Below are 19,618 nucleotides of genomic sequence, written 5' to 3' on the forward strand. Positions count from 1 at the left end.
TACGTTCATCTTCCTCAACATATCTCTCTCTACTACGATCTAATCGATGGGTTTTTGCTTCAACAAAATCACAACACCGCTGGCCAAGCACTGAAGATAAAAGAAAAGTTGTTGTCTTTTCTGCAGATTTAGCTTGAAGATACGGGGGGAAGTGGAGGGGGCAATTCTCAAGGCGCGTATGTTCGTGTACACATAGCAGGAAAGGTACGTGTTGGCTGGAAATGATGGAACTGTCTTATAATTCGTTCATTGATAAAGTTAAGAAGGTGGGTGAGCATCTTCAAGCCGTTTCTTTGATTCTTGCTCCTCAGTGTTACGAGTTTTTCTCCTTCGATTCTTGCCCCTCTTTCGTCTTCTCCTTGTCCCCCTTCTCTCTTTCTTCTCTATAGGCCTCTGGGACTCCAGAAACTCCAATTCAAGCGGCTCAACGATCTTGGGTTTGACAATTTCAACAGCAAACTCACCGCATTTAGGGCACACGAATGTGATCACCGAAGTTTCAACACTCAATAATATTTTAGAAGGAGATTTGCGATTTTTGCTTTGTGATATAATTTTCTGTTTCCCCTTCGTTTTTTTGAAAGAAAAAATGATAACGGGTTGACCCGACATCGGGTCGGGTCGGTTTGCTACTCGCCCAGGCTCGTGCGGTTCGGGTCGGGTCGGCCCCAAATATGAAACGGTTTGATCGGGTTGCAGCCCTAGCTTGTGGTATGCGAATGCCTCATATCCGGAACTAGGAGGGAATGACGAGTTTTTGGTGGCAAAAAGCTTCGTTATCAAAGCAGGTTGGGTGGCTTCGGGGGGTTCTCCCCATTGTGATTTCTTGGGCATTATGGAGAGCTCGTCGTGTAGTACGAATGGAAGGTATTAGTTTTAATCCGGAGAATGTTATTCGTGTTGTTAAGACTTTAATTAGAAACCTTTCTAGTAAGATTAAAGCTTTTCGGGGGATGGGAGCTCATGATCAGGCCATTATTGAGCTGTTAGCCTGTCCAATTGTCCCTCTTGTTGTTAGGCGAGTGAGGCTAATTGCGTGGCAACCTCCTGAGCGGGGCGAGTAAAACTGAATGTAGATGGAGGATCTTCTAGTAACCTGGGTGACGCCGGTGGGGGTGGTATTATTTGGGACCACTGGGGGGAGTTGTGGCGGGGTTCATGCACTCTTATGGGCATGCCACAAACAATATCGCTGAATGTAAAGCACTGGTTGATGGCCTTTGGTTGTGCAGAGATATGGGATTGTGGAATGTATTAGTAGAGACGGATTCATTGATCTTAGTCGGTTGGTTAGCTTCGGGGGTGTGCAAATATTGGTTCATTTGGGATTTGTGGGAGGAAATTAGAGTTCTGGCTCGTGAACTAAATGTTTGCTTTCGGCATATTTTTAGAGAAGCTAATATGGTGGCTGATTGTTTGGCTAAGCAAGGAACTCGAGGTATTAGCTCGGATTTTTGTGACGTTGATCTCATTCAAGGCCTAATTCGGGGTTTGATTCGCATGGATAGATTTGGCATCCCTTATCTTCGTTACAAACAGGTATTCCTCCGCCATAAGTGAGGATTTTTTTAATAAATTTGGATAGAGGTCACTCTTGGACATGTGACCTTGGCTTTTCTTTGAAAAAAAAAAAAAACGTATGGGGAAAAGGCCTTGAACATCTCTTTAAGCCTTAAGGCAAGTTAATAAAATTAATCTTCTTTACCTAGGTCTAGTAAAATATATAAGAGCATTCATACTAGATTCCCTATAAATTCTCCTGAACTTTGGCTAAAACACACTTCATAAAATTTTCTCTTAAATTTTACCCATATTTCAAAAACCTCCTACATCTCATTCATTCTTTTTTTTTTTAAATTATTAAAGAGTTAGAGTCACATGTCCAAGAGTGACCCCTCCCCAATTTTATTAATAACCTTCACTTGTGGCGGAGGAAAACCGTGGTTACAAAAAACAAGCATTTGGGGTACAGCCAAAAATCCCAGCATACCAAAAGAAACAAAAAACTAGAAAAAATAATTCAACAAGAAACGACAAAACTACAAGTAAAAACAAAACAAGGCTAAGTAATACGAAGCGAAGGTATCCCGAAATAGTCCATGCGAATAAGGCCACGCAAAATTCAGAGAGTCTCCATCAAATGGGAGAAAGCTAAATCACTACCAGAAGCCCCATTTTTGGCTAACCAATCTGCAACTTTATTTCCCTCTCGAAAAACATGGTGAATAGAGCAGGTCATAGAATTCATGATTTCAAGAACTTTTTCCCAAAAGTCCTCCAAGTACCAAACCCCACATCTTTTACTACGCCACCAAGAAATAACAGTCATAGAATCAAGTTCAATTTCAACATAATTGAGATATAAAGACCTACAAACCTGGAGTCCATGAAGGAGGGCTACAAGCTCAGCCTGATTATTAGAACTTGTGCCAGTAAATGCAGAGAAAGCATGAATTAATTTACCATGATCATTTCTAATAATCCCACCTATGCCAGAGTCTCCTGGATTGCCCAAACTATTGCCATTTGTATTCAATTTAACCCAACCCACCGGAGGCCTTTGCCATTTAATAACTTTGCAACTCCGAACAGGAGGGAAACTAGGTTGAACCTGCAAACTCTCAAGTACTTGCAAATCAAAACCAGATATGTGAGAACTAGTGTGCATATCACAGCAAATAATACTAATCCACCGTCGGACAGAGTGAATGATGTCAGAGGCTGTTTCAAATTGACCCTCCATACGCGCCAGACAACGCCTTCGCCAGAGTCTCCAAGTAATAACCACCGGAAGAAAACCCACAATAATGCCCATTTGAGAAGCTAATTTCACACGGCGAAACCAAGTCTGAACCGTATCTTTCCAATTACGACCGTTAACAATACCAAGATTAGCCCCAAAATGATGCCAAACAGTGCTAGCAATGTCACCTGCAAACAAAACATGATTTTGGTCTTCATAATGACCATTAGCACAACAGTCACAACGAGAAGTAATAGGAATGCCAATACGGTGAAGGTGATGATCAACGCTCAGGGCCATATACCAGGCTTTCCACATATTGATGGACATTTTCAAAGGAAGATTTTTATGCCACATCTAAGAATGCCCTTCCAGAGAGCCACCTCTAATACGAACACAATCCCAAGCCGACTTGGTAGAAAACAAACCATTATCATTTTTAGTCCATATCAACACATCCAACCCTGGTTTAGCTTTACAAATGTCCTCTAAGATACCGTCTAGATTTGCTGGGCCCACTAACTAGAGAATAAAATCCACATCCTAGTTATTAGATAATTTACAGTCTTTAACTTTCAGGAGAGAATTACCCACAATAGGCATCTCATTAGCTAAAGGACCTCTTTCCCGCCATTTATCATACCAGAATAAAATATTTCCTTCTTTTAGACGCCATTTAGTGTTATCCAAAACCAAATGAAGAGATTTAGCAATCATTTTCCAAAATCTAGTACCCTTATTAGGGTCAATAAGAGACCAAGGTTTGGTACCCACATATTTACCCTTAAAAAAATTGGCCCATAAAGAATTACCTTGAATGAGATTCCAAGCAAAACGGGTGTGAAGGGCTTGTTGCATATCATCAAGATTTCTTAATGCCAAGCCACCTTCATCCACTGGACGACAGATAGAATTCTAGGCCACCCATTTTTTTTTACTTTTACCATTAAACTCCCCCCAGAAAAAGGTACTCATCATACGATGAAGAGTATTGATAGTGGCTTGCGGAACCTGAAGGATTGCAAAAAGATAGAGAGCCATACTGGAAAGAACATGTCTCAATAAGATAAGTCTACTACCAGCTAAAAGAATTTTCATTTTCCAACCAGAGATTTTCTTTTGGACTTTAGCCACTATATCTTCCAAATACACCTGTTTGAGACGACCCAAAATAATAGGCACACCAAGATAGTTGAAAGGGAAAGATCCTTATGAAAATCCTGTCATTCTTAGTAAAAGACTCTTACGAGTAGAGGGGATATTTTTAGAACAATAAATGACAAATTTAGAATGATTAATGCATTGGCCCGACCAACTTGCATATTTATGAAGCACATCCAAAATTTCCTTGATGGCTTTGGAACTACCATTAGAAAAAAGCATCACATCATCAGCATACATAAGATGAGAGATTATAGGCGTACCTCAGGCTTGAGAGAATTGACCAAATTTCCGAGCCTCCACACTTTGCTTAATGAGACGAGAGAGTATTTCTTGGAGAATAATAAATAGATAGGGAGATAGGGGATCGCCCTACCGTAAACCACAACCTCCTTGGAAAAAGCCTTTAGTAGTACCATTCATCATAACAGAATATCAAGGAGTCGAAATACAGGTTCTGATGAGATCACAAAAGTTAGAAGAGAATCCAAAGCAGCGAAGAACCTCTATAAGAAAAGACCAGTCTACTCGATCATAAGATTTAGCCATATCTAGCTTAATCATGATATTACCACCATGTGCCTTCTTATTAATAGAGTGGACCATTTCTTGGGTAATGCTAATATTTTCAAAAATACTTCTTCCCGGAATGAAGGCGGCTTGTTCCCAAGATATTATTCGAGCGAGAAAACCTGTCAAGCGATTAACAATAATCTTGGAACATATTTTATAAAATACCGAACATAGACTGATAGGCCTGAATTTATCAAACCCAGAAGGATTATCAACCTTTGGAATGAGAACAAGAAAAGAGGCCGTAAAAAATCTTGGGAGCTGTTTAGAAACAAAGAATTCAGATATGGCTTCCAAGACATCTTCTTTCACAACCTCCCAACAACTTTTGTAAAAACCCGAACCAAAACCATTAGGTCCCGAGCACTATTAGAAGGGATAGAAGAGAGAGCTGAGAAAACCTCATTCAATGTAGGAACAGAGCACAGAATAGCGCTATCAGCATCTGAAATAACAGGAGAAATAAGAGTTGACAGATTCGGAAGAGATCTGTTTGGCATGCCTTGCAGAAAGTTAGAAAAAAAATCCACTGCCCCTTGATGAAGGCTCTCCGGTGAAGTGAAGACCATCCCATTCCAACATCTCATTTCCACCACTCTTTTGCGCCGTTTATTGGCAAGGCACGCATGGAAAAACTTTGTATTCCGATCCCCTACCATTTGCCATTTTAATTTAGACATCTGAACCAATCTTGTATCTTCACAGCGAAGCCAAATATCAAATTCCGCAGCCGAGATGAGGAGGTCCCTTTCCGTAGATTCATCCCAGTTTATATGTAATTTATGATCAAGCTCTTCAACGTGCCTTTCAAGCGCAGTAATATGCATGGTGGTATGGCCAAATTTTTTTTTGTTCCATTCCCGCAAAGCCACCTTAGTATTTTTCAATTTGATTGCCAATTTAGTAAGACCCTGGCCAACAACAGTCGCAGACCACACCTGACGAATACGCTGTAAAAACTGCGGATGGTCCACCCACATTTGTTGGAAATGTAAAGGCGAGGGGCCATAAGAGAAAGGATCCATCTTAAATTCGATAACCATAGGAGAGTGATCAGAGGTTGTGCGCGGAAGATAAGAACAAATAGCATTCGGGAAAGAAGAGAGCAAAGGAACATCCATGAATACCCGATCTAATTTTGCCCAAGACCGAGCAAGGCCTGACTGCCCATTGCACCAGGAGTAATTTTTACCTTTTGATTTCATTTCAACCAAGCCACCCTGATGGATCCAATTGTTGAAGTCCTCCATAGTGGCATTAGGACGGGGACAACCACCCATTCTCTCAGAATTATTACGGATGATATTAAAATCACCAGCAAATAAACAAGGTTCCGAACCCAGAGACTGAGAACTGAGATCCTCCCACAAAACTTTCCTCTCATACATGCTGCACTTAGCATAAACAATATTACACAAGAACTGATAAGACCCTGTATTAACACGAAGAGAAATAAACTGCAAGCTTGTCCTCACCACTTTAACATCAAGAACATTATCCCAAAAAATCCAAATTTTACCCCCAGCATCAACATTAGAAATAAAAGAATCAAAATGTAGAGAATTCATCAACCGAAGAGCTTTGTTTTGATTTTGGAACGGTTCCAAAATCGGAATAAGCTTAGGCTTGAACTTAAAAACCAAATTTTTTAACCGACGACTAGAAGTGCCAATGCCTCGGACATTTCAAACAATTATGGATTCACTCATAATGGCAAAGTAGAGGAACGGGTAAGGACCCGTAGAGAACTTCGCACTTTCTCAAATTTCTTTCTCTGATATTTTTTTTTTATTAGTTTTGCCTTCATTATCTGAGTAATAATCTTTGTCCTGAGGTAGAATTTGCGGGTGCATCTCAGGATCAGGTTCAGACAACACAAAATCCTCTAACAAATTTTCCTGGTTTTCTTTCATAGCAATATCTTCCAAACATGGGTCATCTTCAGGTATATCTTCCTTTAGTATCAGAATGTTTGGTTCCTGGGGACTAAAAGAAAACTTAGAATTTAGAGTATTACCTGCTTCCGCATTGGTCGCAACCTCTCCCCTGTCCGTAAGCTCCTTGGGCACAAGCTCTCCATCTTCTTTCTCAACATGACTTTCTGTTTCGGTAAAACCTTAATCACCTGAGCAGAGGACATGAATTTCTCGGTATCCTGCTCTTCCGCAACCTCACCCTCTTCTTTCTCATGAACTGCCGGTTTTGATGTCTCACCATTCTGCACGTTCCCATTTATATTTCCACCAGGAATTGTTTCTTCTTTCTTACGGCCACGATTTTTCTCACCATTCGTGATTTTCCCCACACGACATGTCTTAACATTATGTCCCTGCACTCTGCACTTTCCACAATACGCTGGTAATGTTTCATAAAGAATTTCCTGCTTTCGGCTCGTTGGCAATCCAGGAGTGCCTATCCAGAAATAATGAATGGGTTCTTTGGCCACATCCATCTCCAAACAGATCCTAGCCCCGTCCGTCCGAGTCGCACAACGTGTGGGATTATCCATACGTATAAAACGTCCAATAGGTGTAGAGAATATGCGTAAAAAGGATTCTTGGTAGAAGTTAGGCGGTAACCCAGGGAGTAAGATCCACACAGGGACGTTGGATGGTTCATGTTCTTCGTTAAAATCTGGATACCAGTGGAACGCACGGTATGCCACTCCATTCGCTTCGCAGGACTCACGGGACAGAGCTTTCACGAAGTCAACCTCCGTGTTCATCCTTACAAAAACATTACGGGGGAGTTTCATGGAAGAGACAATCGGAGTAGAGGACAGACCCCAACGGTTGAGTATAAATTCACGGATGGCATCCAGGGAGGGTCTTTGCCGAAGGAACTTGAGTACGATAGAGAAGCGGAATGGTTCAGCCGATCGGTTTATTTCCTCTTTCAAAAACTAGAAAAAAATTTCTCCATCCATGACTTTCGGTACACGATGAATAACATGAATATCAGGCAGGGGCTGTGGGGTCGCAGCAGCCATTTCGGCAAAGGATTGACGACCAGAACCATGGCCATCAATGGCTGCCATGCAGCCTCACCGCAGCAGCGTCACGAGCCCTGCAAATCACAACAAACCCTAGCAGAGCAGAATATGGGAACAGGGGTAAAAAGGTCAATCGATCATGGCCTGTGCAAAGTATGTGTTTAACACAGAGGATGCATGTATGCCTTACAGTATTACTATCCTTACATCTCATTCCTTATTATTTCTATATTCTATTAAAATAATATTTCTCTATTCTTTCTTTATTATTTTTTTCTCTCACTTTCCTTTACAAACTTAACTACTAACTCGTCTTTTTCCTCATGTTTTCAACTATCACCTTCTACCTAATTTTGTAAATACTTATTCGATTTTTTTCCTGGATACAATAATAGTTTTTAAATTATTACGGTATTAAAAATAATAATTTTTTTGAATATGTGCATTTTCCAACGCTATGATATTTGTAACGGATAAATAAAAATCAAGATTATGGTTTTGTTTGAGATGTAATAGTAATATTTTTTGGCTTATGTCTAACGGTAATATTTTTTGTCTTTTATATAATGGTAATATTTTTTGTCATTTCTCTAATGGTAACACATTTTCTCCGTGTTGCAATGGTAATATTTTTTATTTTTTCTCCAACGGTAATATTTTTTGTCCTAAATCTAACGGTAATAATTTTGAACTTTTTCCCAATGGTCATATTTTCTCTAACGATAAAATTTTGTGTATAAATAAGAGAACTTTTGGTTCCATTCACATCTTCAACAACCTAAGTCTCATTTTATCTTAAGAGAAATTTCATTCCGCCCTCATCTTCCACTTGCTTCTTAAATGACTCGTTCATTCTTCCGCAAATTGCTACTTAACTTATCATTTGAAGATGAGTTGGAAGTTGTTCTTAATGATGATGACGGATCAACATTGAGTTATCATGGCAATTGCCAACATCGTAAGTATATTCGGCGTGATAAAATCCTCTATTTCTTCGTATTCAAAATGAGGTAGAGATTTACGAGGCCTACTTTATTCAAAGAAGAGATAATGCTGGAAGATTCGGTCTATCTTCCATGCAAAAGATAACTGTTGTACTTAGAATGCTTACATATGGAGTAACTGCTTATTTTATGGATGAATACATATGGATTAAAGAAAGCACCGCAATAGAGAGCCTAAAAAAATTTGTAACCGCAATTGTAAATATTTTTTCTAATGTATTTGTGGCTTCCAAATGCCAATGATATTGCTCGATTGATTATTGTTGGTGAACAATGTGGATTCCCAGGAATGCTAGAGAGCATTGATTGCATGCTAAAATAAAATTAAAAAAACTGCCAAAAAAAAGAGAGACCTCCCGCACGAAAAAATCATTCCTTTTATACTGTGCGTCGTGCGTTCCAGCCCCTACAGTGAGCGTCTTGTGCTACTCGTGAGCCCACGATCCTGGCACTGCAGTCCTGCGTGAGCTGCTCTGCCTATGAGGCCATGATCCAGCCCTTGCAGTCTCGCTTAAGCTGCTCTGCACCAGCGTCGAAGCCAAATCGTGCCATAGTTGTCCGCGTGCGTGAGTTTCCAGAAGCTGCTCCACTTCACACCAGTGGATATATGTCCCTTAGTGAATCTCATGCTCTGGTTCTTAAATCCAAAATTACCCCTACAACAATTAGTTAAGTGTTCAATAAGGGTAAAATGGGTAGATTAACTTTGGTGTGTCTTAACAAAGTGAGTATGCCAGCTTCATTACAAGCTTTTCAAGTGCAAAATATCATGATTTAACAATTGACCCCAGTTTATAAAATACTGCATAATTAAGTATTTAATTCATTTTTGGCTAAACAATTTAGTCACTTTATCAACTTAATTATGCAGTTTTGACACCTTATCAAGAGCCTAAAAAAATTTGTAACTGCAATTGTAAATGTTTTTTCTAATGTATTTGCGGCCTCTAAATATCAATGATATTGCTCGATTGATCGTTGTTGGTGAACAATGTGGATTCCCAAGAATGCTAGGAAGCATTGATTGCATGCATTGGAAGTGAAAAAATTGTCCTACTGCTTGAAAAGGTATATACTTCAGCCATAGTTGTGAACCAACTATCATATTAAAAGTGGTTGCTTCAAAAGATCTTTGGAAATGACACACATTTTTTGGATTACCCGGTTTGCATAACGATATCAATGTGCTCGAGAGATCTTTCATTTTCACTGAACTTGCCAAGGGCATGCTTCTCCAGTAAATTACTCAATCAATGACAATGACTACACTATAGGGTGCTACCTTGCCGATAGTATTTATCCAAAGTGGTCAACATTTGTAAAGACTATTCCATCTTCACAAGGGAATAAGAAGAAATATTTTGCAGCAGCACATGAATCAGCAAGAAATGATGTAGAGCGTGCATTTAGGGTTCTTTAACAACGCTTTGCAATCGTTTGTGAACCTGCTCAAATGTTCAAGATCAACGATCTAACAAATATAATGAAAGCATGTGTTATTATACACAACATGACCATTGAAGACGAGCATGATGATAATCACGGTCTTGAGTTTGAGTATGATCAAGGTGATGATGATCTTCCTCAACTGTCACGCAATCCTACAACCCAACTTATGGAGTTCATTCAGTGTCATCATGAAATTAGAGATATTTCGGCACATCATTAGCTCTAATTAGACCTAATTGAGCACCAATGGAAATTATATTCCCAAAAGTAGAATAGATGCAATTTACTATAATTTATTATTTTATTAGTAGTGACTAGATATTCCTGCTTTTTCGATTACCCTTCCCTAAAAAATGTTCTCTTGAAGAACATGCCAAGTAAAGTTTTAATATATTCATTATTTGTAATATTTTAAGCAGTTGTAATGTTTTGTTTATCATCTTCGATCCATGCACAAAATCATTGTCAAAAACTTTAACCTTTCAAAATAAATACTACGAAAGTTACAAAGTATAACATACAAACATCCAAGTTATCTAACAATAACAGCTAACCAATGATGCAAACTCACTCATTAATGTTGTCAAAATTACACAAATTGGAGAATGCATCAATAACAAATAAATTATATATATATATATAAAAAAACTAAGCCATTAATTCTCAACATTGCGTCTTGCCACGATTTCCTTTTGACGTTGCTGGAAATATGCTCGTTGTAGTCCAGGTAAGGTAGTCACATAGATTAGCATGATTCGCTCCTCTGTCTCCAACCGCTCACTCTCCACTCTCTCCTCCGCTTGTAACCGGACGAATTCTAGTTTCTAGGACTCCAACCTCAGTCTCTCATCCTCTTGCCATATTTTATGTTCCTCTCTTTCTTGGTCATATTTTATGTTCCTCTGCTGGCCTGCCTTGAGCCTTTCATTTTGCTTTCTCAACTTTGCTTCCCATTGGCCTCTCCAACTCAACAACATCATTGTCCAGAATATTTTTGGCCTCGATATCATTTACTGAATCTACAAATGTAGCTAAGCTACGAGTCGGGGTTGGGGATATCGTTGACCTTTGCTTTGGACCTTCCTTTGAGCAAAGCTGAATCCATTTGGGTTGGTCCTTCAACAGATGTCAACAATGCTCAAATGGAAAGGAGGTATTCTCCAATGATTGGTACATAATCTTTGTTTTGTCAAACTTGCAATTAAAGAGACAAGCATAAAATAATCACCAAACTCAATTTTAAGAAATTATATAAAAATAGCATCTACAAGAAGTTATTAGTAGTGGATGGCTATACCTTGTCTTGCTCTATCATGCCACTTTGATTCAACCATTCGACTTAGGCCAGTTTTGCACAAAATTTGTTGGTCACCTTTTGAATGGCCGATCACTGATGTATTAAAGACCCAATACTACGTTCAGCTGTACTTTGTTTATAATAATTGAAGTATTGACTAATTTTATCTCAAAGTTGGGTGCATTTTTGGTTCGTTCCCTGGATAATGTCAATGCTGGTATTTAGCCATGCCGAGACAAGTAACTTGTCTTCTTCTTGGGTGAAGTTTGCACTTCTAACTGATTTGTTTTACAGAGATAGTCTCTATTTGGGGTGGGGGTGGAGAGTCTTCAATGGGTACAGGAGATTGTTGAGTTTGACTAACGTAAGTCTGGTCAATGTGAGGGTCCTGGTTGAGGAGGGTCATGAAGTACATATGTCCATGGTCTTAGAAATCCATCTCTAATAAATTCTAGAGACACAACAGTGAGTAGACATGTTAGAAACTCAAGATCAATAGACACGAGATTTTGCAAACCGGCTCAGGAAAGGAGTGGCGACATTTAGGAAGTGGCAACATATTCAATGGCTGCAACAATCAGTTTCTAGTATTGATTGGCCGTTTGGGTTACCCTTCCATGGAGTATGTGCCAAATTTCCTTTATCCCCACTCAACTTTGTCATAACCAAAAGAAGAAACTAATCCAGCAAAGAAAACTGAACAACGATTTCCTTTGTGAAAACTTCACAATAAAGATGACCATCTGGGTTCCCCTGCCATGTTGAGCTCGCCCATTTACAGCTTTCTCCGCCATTACACATTTATGATAAGACAAAAGTTAACCATAATCACAGCCTAATTGTATGGCAATGTCACTGACAATGAAACAACGCACATGAGCATGTGAAACTGCTAAAATATTCAATCAAATCGCAAGCTAAATTGAAACTAAGTACAAATATACAAAAGAGAATACAAAGAAGCTGTAGAATCATTGACAGTGAAACAAAGCATAGATTCATGTTTCATTTGTAATCTTCATCAAATGGCAAGCTAATTAGGTTTCAACAGAAATTAAACAAGCTTCCTCGCAAGATCCAAGGTCACTGGTAATTAAAAGCACATCAGAATGTTAATTTCGAAGGAGAATAAAATGGCATACAAACATGGATAAATTACAGAACAATTATCCTTCACAGAAATCAAAGAAGCAATACTTTGAAATGGCAAGGTCACTAACAGTGATTTTCAGCACATAGAGCATGTGAAATTATTCATAGATCAAATGGAAAGCTCACTTGAATAAATTAGAGCACATTTATCCTCAACAAAAATCAAAGAAGCAATGTTTTGAAATGGCAAGGTCACTGACAGTGATTTTCAGCACATAAATCATGTGAAATTATTCATAGAATCAAATGACAAGCTAGATTTAATAAATTAGAGCACATTTATCCAAATAGAAATCAAAGAAGTAGTATTTTCAAATGACAAGGTCCGTGATAGTGAAACTAAGTGCATAAGACCAAGAAAGCCAAGAAAGCACATAAACCCAAGCGCATAAGCATGTGAAAATCCTTATAGAAGCATAAATGTAGAGCTAGATTGAATAAACCTAAGAAAGTACACAAAACATGAATTTCACAAGCAGTAGTAGAAAATGGCAAGGTCACTGATTTTACAAAGCACATGAGCATCTTAAATTACACATAAAGTGAAATGGCAAGTTAGATTGAATAAATTACACAACAATAACACAAAACATAAATCAAACAAGTAGTACATTCAACATGATAAGGTAACTGACAGTGAAACAAAGCACATTAGAGTTGCATGTGAGATTCTTCATAAAAATCAAATGGCAAGCTAGATTGAATAAATTAGACATAAATTAGACAAAACATAAATCAAATAAGTAGTAGAATCAGATGGGTTGGTCATCGACAGTGAAACAAATCATAAGCATGTCAAATTCGTAGCATACTAGAATGAAAAAATTAGATTGAACAACAGAACACATATATTTTACAAGCAGTAAGTCTGTATGGGTTGGTCACTGACAGTGAAAGAAAGCATAAGCATGTCAATTCGTAGCACACTGAAATGACAAAGCTAGATTGAATAGCAGAACACATAAATTTCACAAAACACAAATCACACAAGCAGTGAATCTGTATGAGTTGGTCACTGACAGTGAAAGAAAGCATAAACATGTCAAATTTGTAGCACACTGAAACAAAGCTAGATTGAATAGCAGAATATATAAATCTCACAAAACACAAATCAAACAAGTAGTGAATCTGTATGAATTGGTCACTGACAGTGAAAGAAAGCATAAACATGTCAAATTTGTAGCATAGTGAAATGATAAAGCTAGATTGAATAGCAGAACACATATATTTCACAAAACGTAAATCAAATAAGCAGTGAACGTGATGGGTTGGTCATTAATTTTACAATTTTTTTTCCATAAACCCATACAAAAGTCACCATTGTAGAAACCCTAGAGAAGCATACACAAAAACCATTTTGGCCTTCTGGCTAGGGTTTTTGAGATCTACCTTGAGATTCAACAATGGCGTAACAGAGACCCAAAATGGTAAAGCACAAACGAAATCGAGAGAGCCTTCATGAATAGAAGATAAATCCCAACCAAAAGTATGTTTTTGGTGTTTGCGTGATGCTCTCAACCTCGCTTAGGATTTTACATAAATTGAGATGTCGGGATATGCAATACTAGTTACAGACCCCTTACATTCATGACAATTAAGATGCATGAAACTAATATGGTACTAATAATATAAAATAGTTACAATAGAAAGATAATACAAAACTTGTACCAGATAAGATAACATCCCAAACTTGAATTTTACATAGTCACCATAAAGTATTTAATTACAACATACATCATTGAAATTGAGACATTGTCATTCAACTATAGAATATACAATCATATCTCCAAAAAGTTTTATAATTACAAGAGCAACTTTCCACATAATTTCGAGTCAACAGACTCTGGATTGATATTTTGCTCTTCTATTTGGTCCAGTTCCACCTGTTTTGCATTAAAATTTAAGGTTTCGATGAGAGAGACTTTAGTGGAATTACTATGGTGAGATTATAAAAATCTCAGTAAGTTATCCCTAGAATTAAGCTCATGACAATTATGTTATGACAGATATTAACAAAATATGCTAATAAATGTGTATGATAATGCACATCTTAAGATTTTTTTTTTCGCTTTCTTTAAAATCTCTGTATCTTTAAACATTAGATTTTATTTTTGTTAATCGTAACCCCACGGTCTCTCTCATAATCGTGTATACGCTTGACTCTCTTCATCACACATTCGAGTAACATTCGCCGATGTGACTTCGTCTCAAGAATACTTAAGGCTTCGCAAAATTCCCTTCACCTTAAGTCTCTCTAGCCCCCGCCAACATGAAGGCTCCATATGTCTCAAGGCCATTACAAACATCTACCGTGACGTTGATTGTTCATCATCAACTCGAGGAATTCTACCCTATTCTTAATCACTCCAGAGTGGATACATGAGTTCCACAAGAATAATTCCTCATTCGAGCTTTGGGTCATGGCACTTGATCAAAAGCTTTATATTTTATGCAATAATTCCATGTTCATGAGATATTTACAACTTTAGTGCCCTTCACTGTAGTTATCCTCCTTATACATTTTTCATGTGTACGTCTACAACTTCTCAAAGTCCTTTGAATATAGTAATGGTATCATAATAAAATTATAAACATCATAGATTATATCATACGATTAATTCTATAGAATGTAGCACATTTTTTTCATTTAAATATAACTATACCATAAATCACATGAAGTTTCCAACAAAAAAAATCTTCTATGAATATGCCATTACAACATATGTAAAATTCTATGCCATGAAACCATTATTTTCTTATAGACTCAAGTTACACATTTCATAAGATACTAATTTTCCATGAAATGTTCTAACATTTATTATGCAATGTAAATAAATTTTCTGAGCAATAACATTTCATAACATGTTTAATAAAATAAAAGTGTCCATAACGGTTTAATAAAAATACTAGATTAATTAAATCCACTTGTATGGATACACCAATTACCACCCAGAACCTAAATAAATGATGAAAACCATTTATAAAAGTTTCTAAACATCTTCAAGTAAAAATTTCGCTTTTAAAACTATTTGTATATGTGGTGCGCTGTCTCTCATGTAAAGGTCCCGATGAGGTTTCGTGGTGCCAAGGGTGCCAAGGGTACCAACAAAGTGGTCAACACCCAAGATTTGTTAGGGTTAGGTGTGCCTCATCTAGATGAAAGTGCACATGTTGGTTACAGATATAAGATCATAGCGGAAAAGATAGAGGTTTAGTTGGCAACTAGACCATTACAATACCGGAAGTCTAAAACACGATGTTAGAATTATTCACTATCATTCCTTGTAAATATTACTTAAAGTTACCTACAACCCAAATAGTATGTTCGTCGCCCAATAGGCGACAAACTAAATACAATTGATTGCCCTTTTTTAAAAAAAAAAAAGAAGTACAACTCAAAATGATGCATGACTCCTACGACAAAGACAAGCCTCCATCCTCAAGGTTTGGGTAGGATCGACTCTTCTTCTCGGGCATCACTCTTGGTTCTAACTCTGCATCAAAGTCTATAAAACCATAGGTAGGTTAGGCGGCTATGACAAAAATGCTAATGAGGGATAATGCTTCTGAAGATGCAATGAACAATTAATGTAAATAGTGAAAGGACACATGGGTGTACGCTTTGACGACGAACCACCTTTTGAGGCTAGACACATGGGTCTGTAAACATGGCAAAGAATCACCCTCTTAGCGAAACAACAACAATATATATATATATATATAAGCATGGTGAGGAATCACACTCCGAGGAGTTACCCTCTTACGCAACGTACTTTAAAGCAAAGATATTATTTAGGCAAGAAACCACCATTCACTCCAGTAGATTTAAACCCATAAAATCATATTGGTTCCAAAGGCACAATTTCTATCGCAAAGATAATCATCACATAAATAAACATCACACAGACATACGTTGCCTAATAGGCAAATAGGGGATGAGCTGCTCCACCATTCAACATCGGGGAATTCCCTTCTACCTGATCAACATGGTGCAAGCCAACTCGTCTGGTTCCTAACACAGGTCAACTCTACACAGAGATAACATGGTGCAAGCCAACGTCTACCCGGCCAACCAACTCGAAGACACTAACACATGATAGGCTGTGAGAGTTTACATCCTGACTATTAGATGAGACCAACACGATACCGCCCCACCCCAATCATTCACGGGAAATCCCTCTACCCATTTAAAGCTCGTGGCAACATCTCACATGAAATTTCTGGGGAACTTTGTCTCGTCCCATGATTATTGATGCAGGGTACACTTACCCACATAGAGATATAGATATTCACACTGGGATTATGAATCAGTGAAAACAACAAAACACATTTAAAGTTTTGAAAAACAAGAAATGAACATAAGATAAACATAATAAGTAAAACATATTTATTCATGCTTAGAAAAGGGGAATGATTATAGAATATGCAAATGCCTCTTACATACAACATTCATCTCACATTCTCTAGTTCTATTTTAAAGATAACTTACCTCACAGTGTCGGGTTCGCTACTTCGTTGTGTCGCTCCTTCCTTGCCTCCTTTGAAGAATCCAGCTCCACAAGATTTTACTTGCTTAGGATCTCAAAAGTGAGATTTTGTCCCATGTCCAAATCCTTTTTATAGGTAGGGATTGTTATCACACTATATGATGATAGAGACAGACGTCTAGGGCATGGTCTGTACCTCTTTACGGTATGCAAACTCCTCAGTCCTTCCTTGAACGAGGACTTTCCCACGTGACGTCGGGCCTTACCTTTAGGTTTAGATGTTATGACTTCTCAAGTTGTAACCCCTTCAATGGGCCCACTCTTGATGTGATCCTTCTGGTGGAGTATGGACTTCTACGTACATCACTGCCACTCCAGTTTGCCCTAGACCGTTGCTCGCCTTGGGTGAGTAGCTCTTGTCTCATTAAAGCCACTTCCTCTTTAGCTCCTCATTCTCACCTTCACAGCGAGTGACTTTTCTAGCTCGCCTCCCATGAGGCGAGGCATTTATCTCTACCTCACGTTGTGATGTATTTGCCAGGCCTTTTACAATGTGTACTACAACAAATTTGCCTATTTCGCAAGACATAAGTTGGTGGAAAATACTTTCATGAGGTTACAAATAACATGGAAAAAAATAACATTTTACCATGAAATCACATTTGGCGATCGAAAATTTGTGAGGAAAAGTCACTTTTTGAGGCAACTTGGTGTTGCTGTAAAAATTCTACCGTATCAATACCTGAAATCTCAAGCTTAGGGAAAACAAACTTCCTTTTTGCAACGACTTAATGTCACCTCAAATAAGAATTTGTTTGAAATCTCCTGAGCCACAGTTATTTTTAATCTCCACCCTTAGATCACTTAGATCCCTAATTCCCTCCCTTACTCTTCTCTCTCCCCTCCTCAGGGCGTCGTATCCCCGAAAAAAAAAAACAAAAACAAAAACTCCCTCTCTCTCTCAACCGCCACCACCACGCGATGCCACTCATCCCTCTCTCAAATCTCTCTCCCTTCTATTCTCTTCTCTGTCTCTCTCTCTCTCCAGACTGGGGCTTCGCCGCTGCCACCTCCATGGCATGACACCATGGTCGCCCATAGCTCCTCTGCATCCATCTTTCACTTTCCCCTACGCCGATCAACCAACACTCACCCCCAACGCCTCCCTCAAGTCGACAATGCCGTCCCTCCCTCGCTGTTAACTTTCCACCATGAGACCCAACCGAGGCCCTCAACGTTGACAACCCAACTCCTCAGAAGGTAGCTTCAAGGAAGTCTCATCCTTCCTCTCTGATTTTCACCCAGGTATAGTACTCCCTCTCAATGTTTGATTTCTACATTTCATTACTAATTATAATAAGGTTTTATTTTTCTGTATGCATTAAGAACTTATTGTAACTATAGTTGCATAAGATAAAAAAAAAAGTTTGATGTAGTCCACAGAAACTTGAATGGTGTAACCCAAGATGTATGCAAAAAATTTATGCGGTTATAAATATTGTAGCATTAAGGAATCCATTGGCCCAAGAAGTTGTGTTAGATTCAGAAGAATTGAAGTTGAGACTTGCTGGAGAATACCTTCGAGGATAGTTTGAGGAATTAGCGTTATTGAAATGAGATGAGGAAGAGGATGGGGTTGATGTAAGATCAAGTGTGATTATTGGAAATGAAGGTGAAGATGAGAAAGAAGAGTTTGATTTGTGTTTTTGTTGTGATTTTTGGTTTACCACTTGTGGGTGTTTTCGATTAATCTATTTTGTTGTCAAAGGATGAAGGGTGAAAAAACAAAGTTTGATTTTGGATTATGTAGGATCCCTTACTGGTTACTATGACTTTGTCTACAAATAGCATGCCACATTATAGTTTGCTTGAATGATGCTAGACTTTGCTTGATCTTGTGCATAATGTGGTGATGCTAGACTTTGCTCAAATGATTTTTAGTTTTGTTAATTTGCTATGTAACAAGTTTTATCACTTTATATGCTACTTTGCAATTAGGTTTGCTTGAAATGATTGTGTTCTGGTACGTGTTAGTATTTTGAAAATTAGTATTGAAAATTATCAGACTATCATTGTGAATGTAGGGTACTCTTATAAAAAAAATTTGTGAATGTAGGGTCCTTATATTAAAAAGCTCATATGTTACTATCATTGTCAATGCTGTGTTCTTTGGGTAGAAGCTTAAAGACAACAATCATTGCAAATGCCAGCCTATCTAGGTTCAGCTTGTAATTTTCTTTATTTCTTGTTGTAATTTTTATTTGTTCACATAGGTTCAGCTTTAGTAGGCTTTTGAATTTGCTTCCTCATGTTTCTAAGTCTATATTTTGGATTATGTCTCTAATATGCATGCTTTCTTTTTTTCTCTTAAAATTTGGTTTGAAATCTAGCATTGTGTAAGATGGTATGTCAAACCATTATAAATCAGTGTGTGCATGAGCCATAAGTCTCTTGCATCAAACCAGCTCCATCTCTCTTCGACAGCCTGTTACACACCTATCACTTTAGGCAAATTTATTTTTTATTCTTGCCTCATATTCCTCCAGTTTTATTAGATTCTAGCACCTAAACACCTATGTTAGTTGCTGCACATCAAACCAGCCCTCTGATGACATCATTCTCGTCCCTCCTCACTACTAGCCATCTCAAGCTCCAAGCCACAAATGCTATAAGGATTGAACTAGAATTACTACAAGGCATTAGAGTTCAGTCTTCTATATTCCTTCCCTTATTAAGTTTTGTTTGCTTTTGTTTTGGACG

The 19,618-nt window shown here is 38.1% G+C and overlaps 1 protein-coding gene across 1 annotated transcript; it reads right to left on the bottom strand.

The window, feature by feature from the left end:
• Positions 1 to 4,785: 4,785 nt before the first annotated feature.
• Positions 4,786 to 7,202, bottom strand: LOC118347662. The gene is made up of 3 exons (XM_035687676.1): positions 6,495 to 7,202; positions 6,279 to 6,456; positions 4,786 to 6,152 (listed from the first exon to the last, which is right to left on the bottom strand). Exons 1-3 carry the CDS (start codon positions 7,200 to 7,202, stop codon positions 4,786 to 4,788), a joined length of 2,253 nt encoding a protein of 750 aa, XP_035543569.1.
• Positions 7,203 to 19,618: the final 12,416 nt, after the last annotated feature.

The sequence above is a fragment of the Juglans regia genome, chromosome 2 (assembly GCF_001411555.2).
Source record: "Juglans regia cultivar Chandler chromosome 2, Walnut 2.0, whole genome shotgun sequence".
Taxonomy (NCBI): Eukaryota; Viridiplantae; Streptophyta; class Magnoliopsida; order Fagales; family Juglandaceae; genus Juglans; species Juglans regia.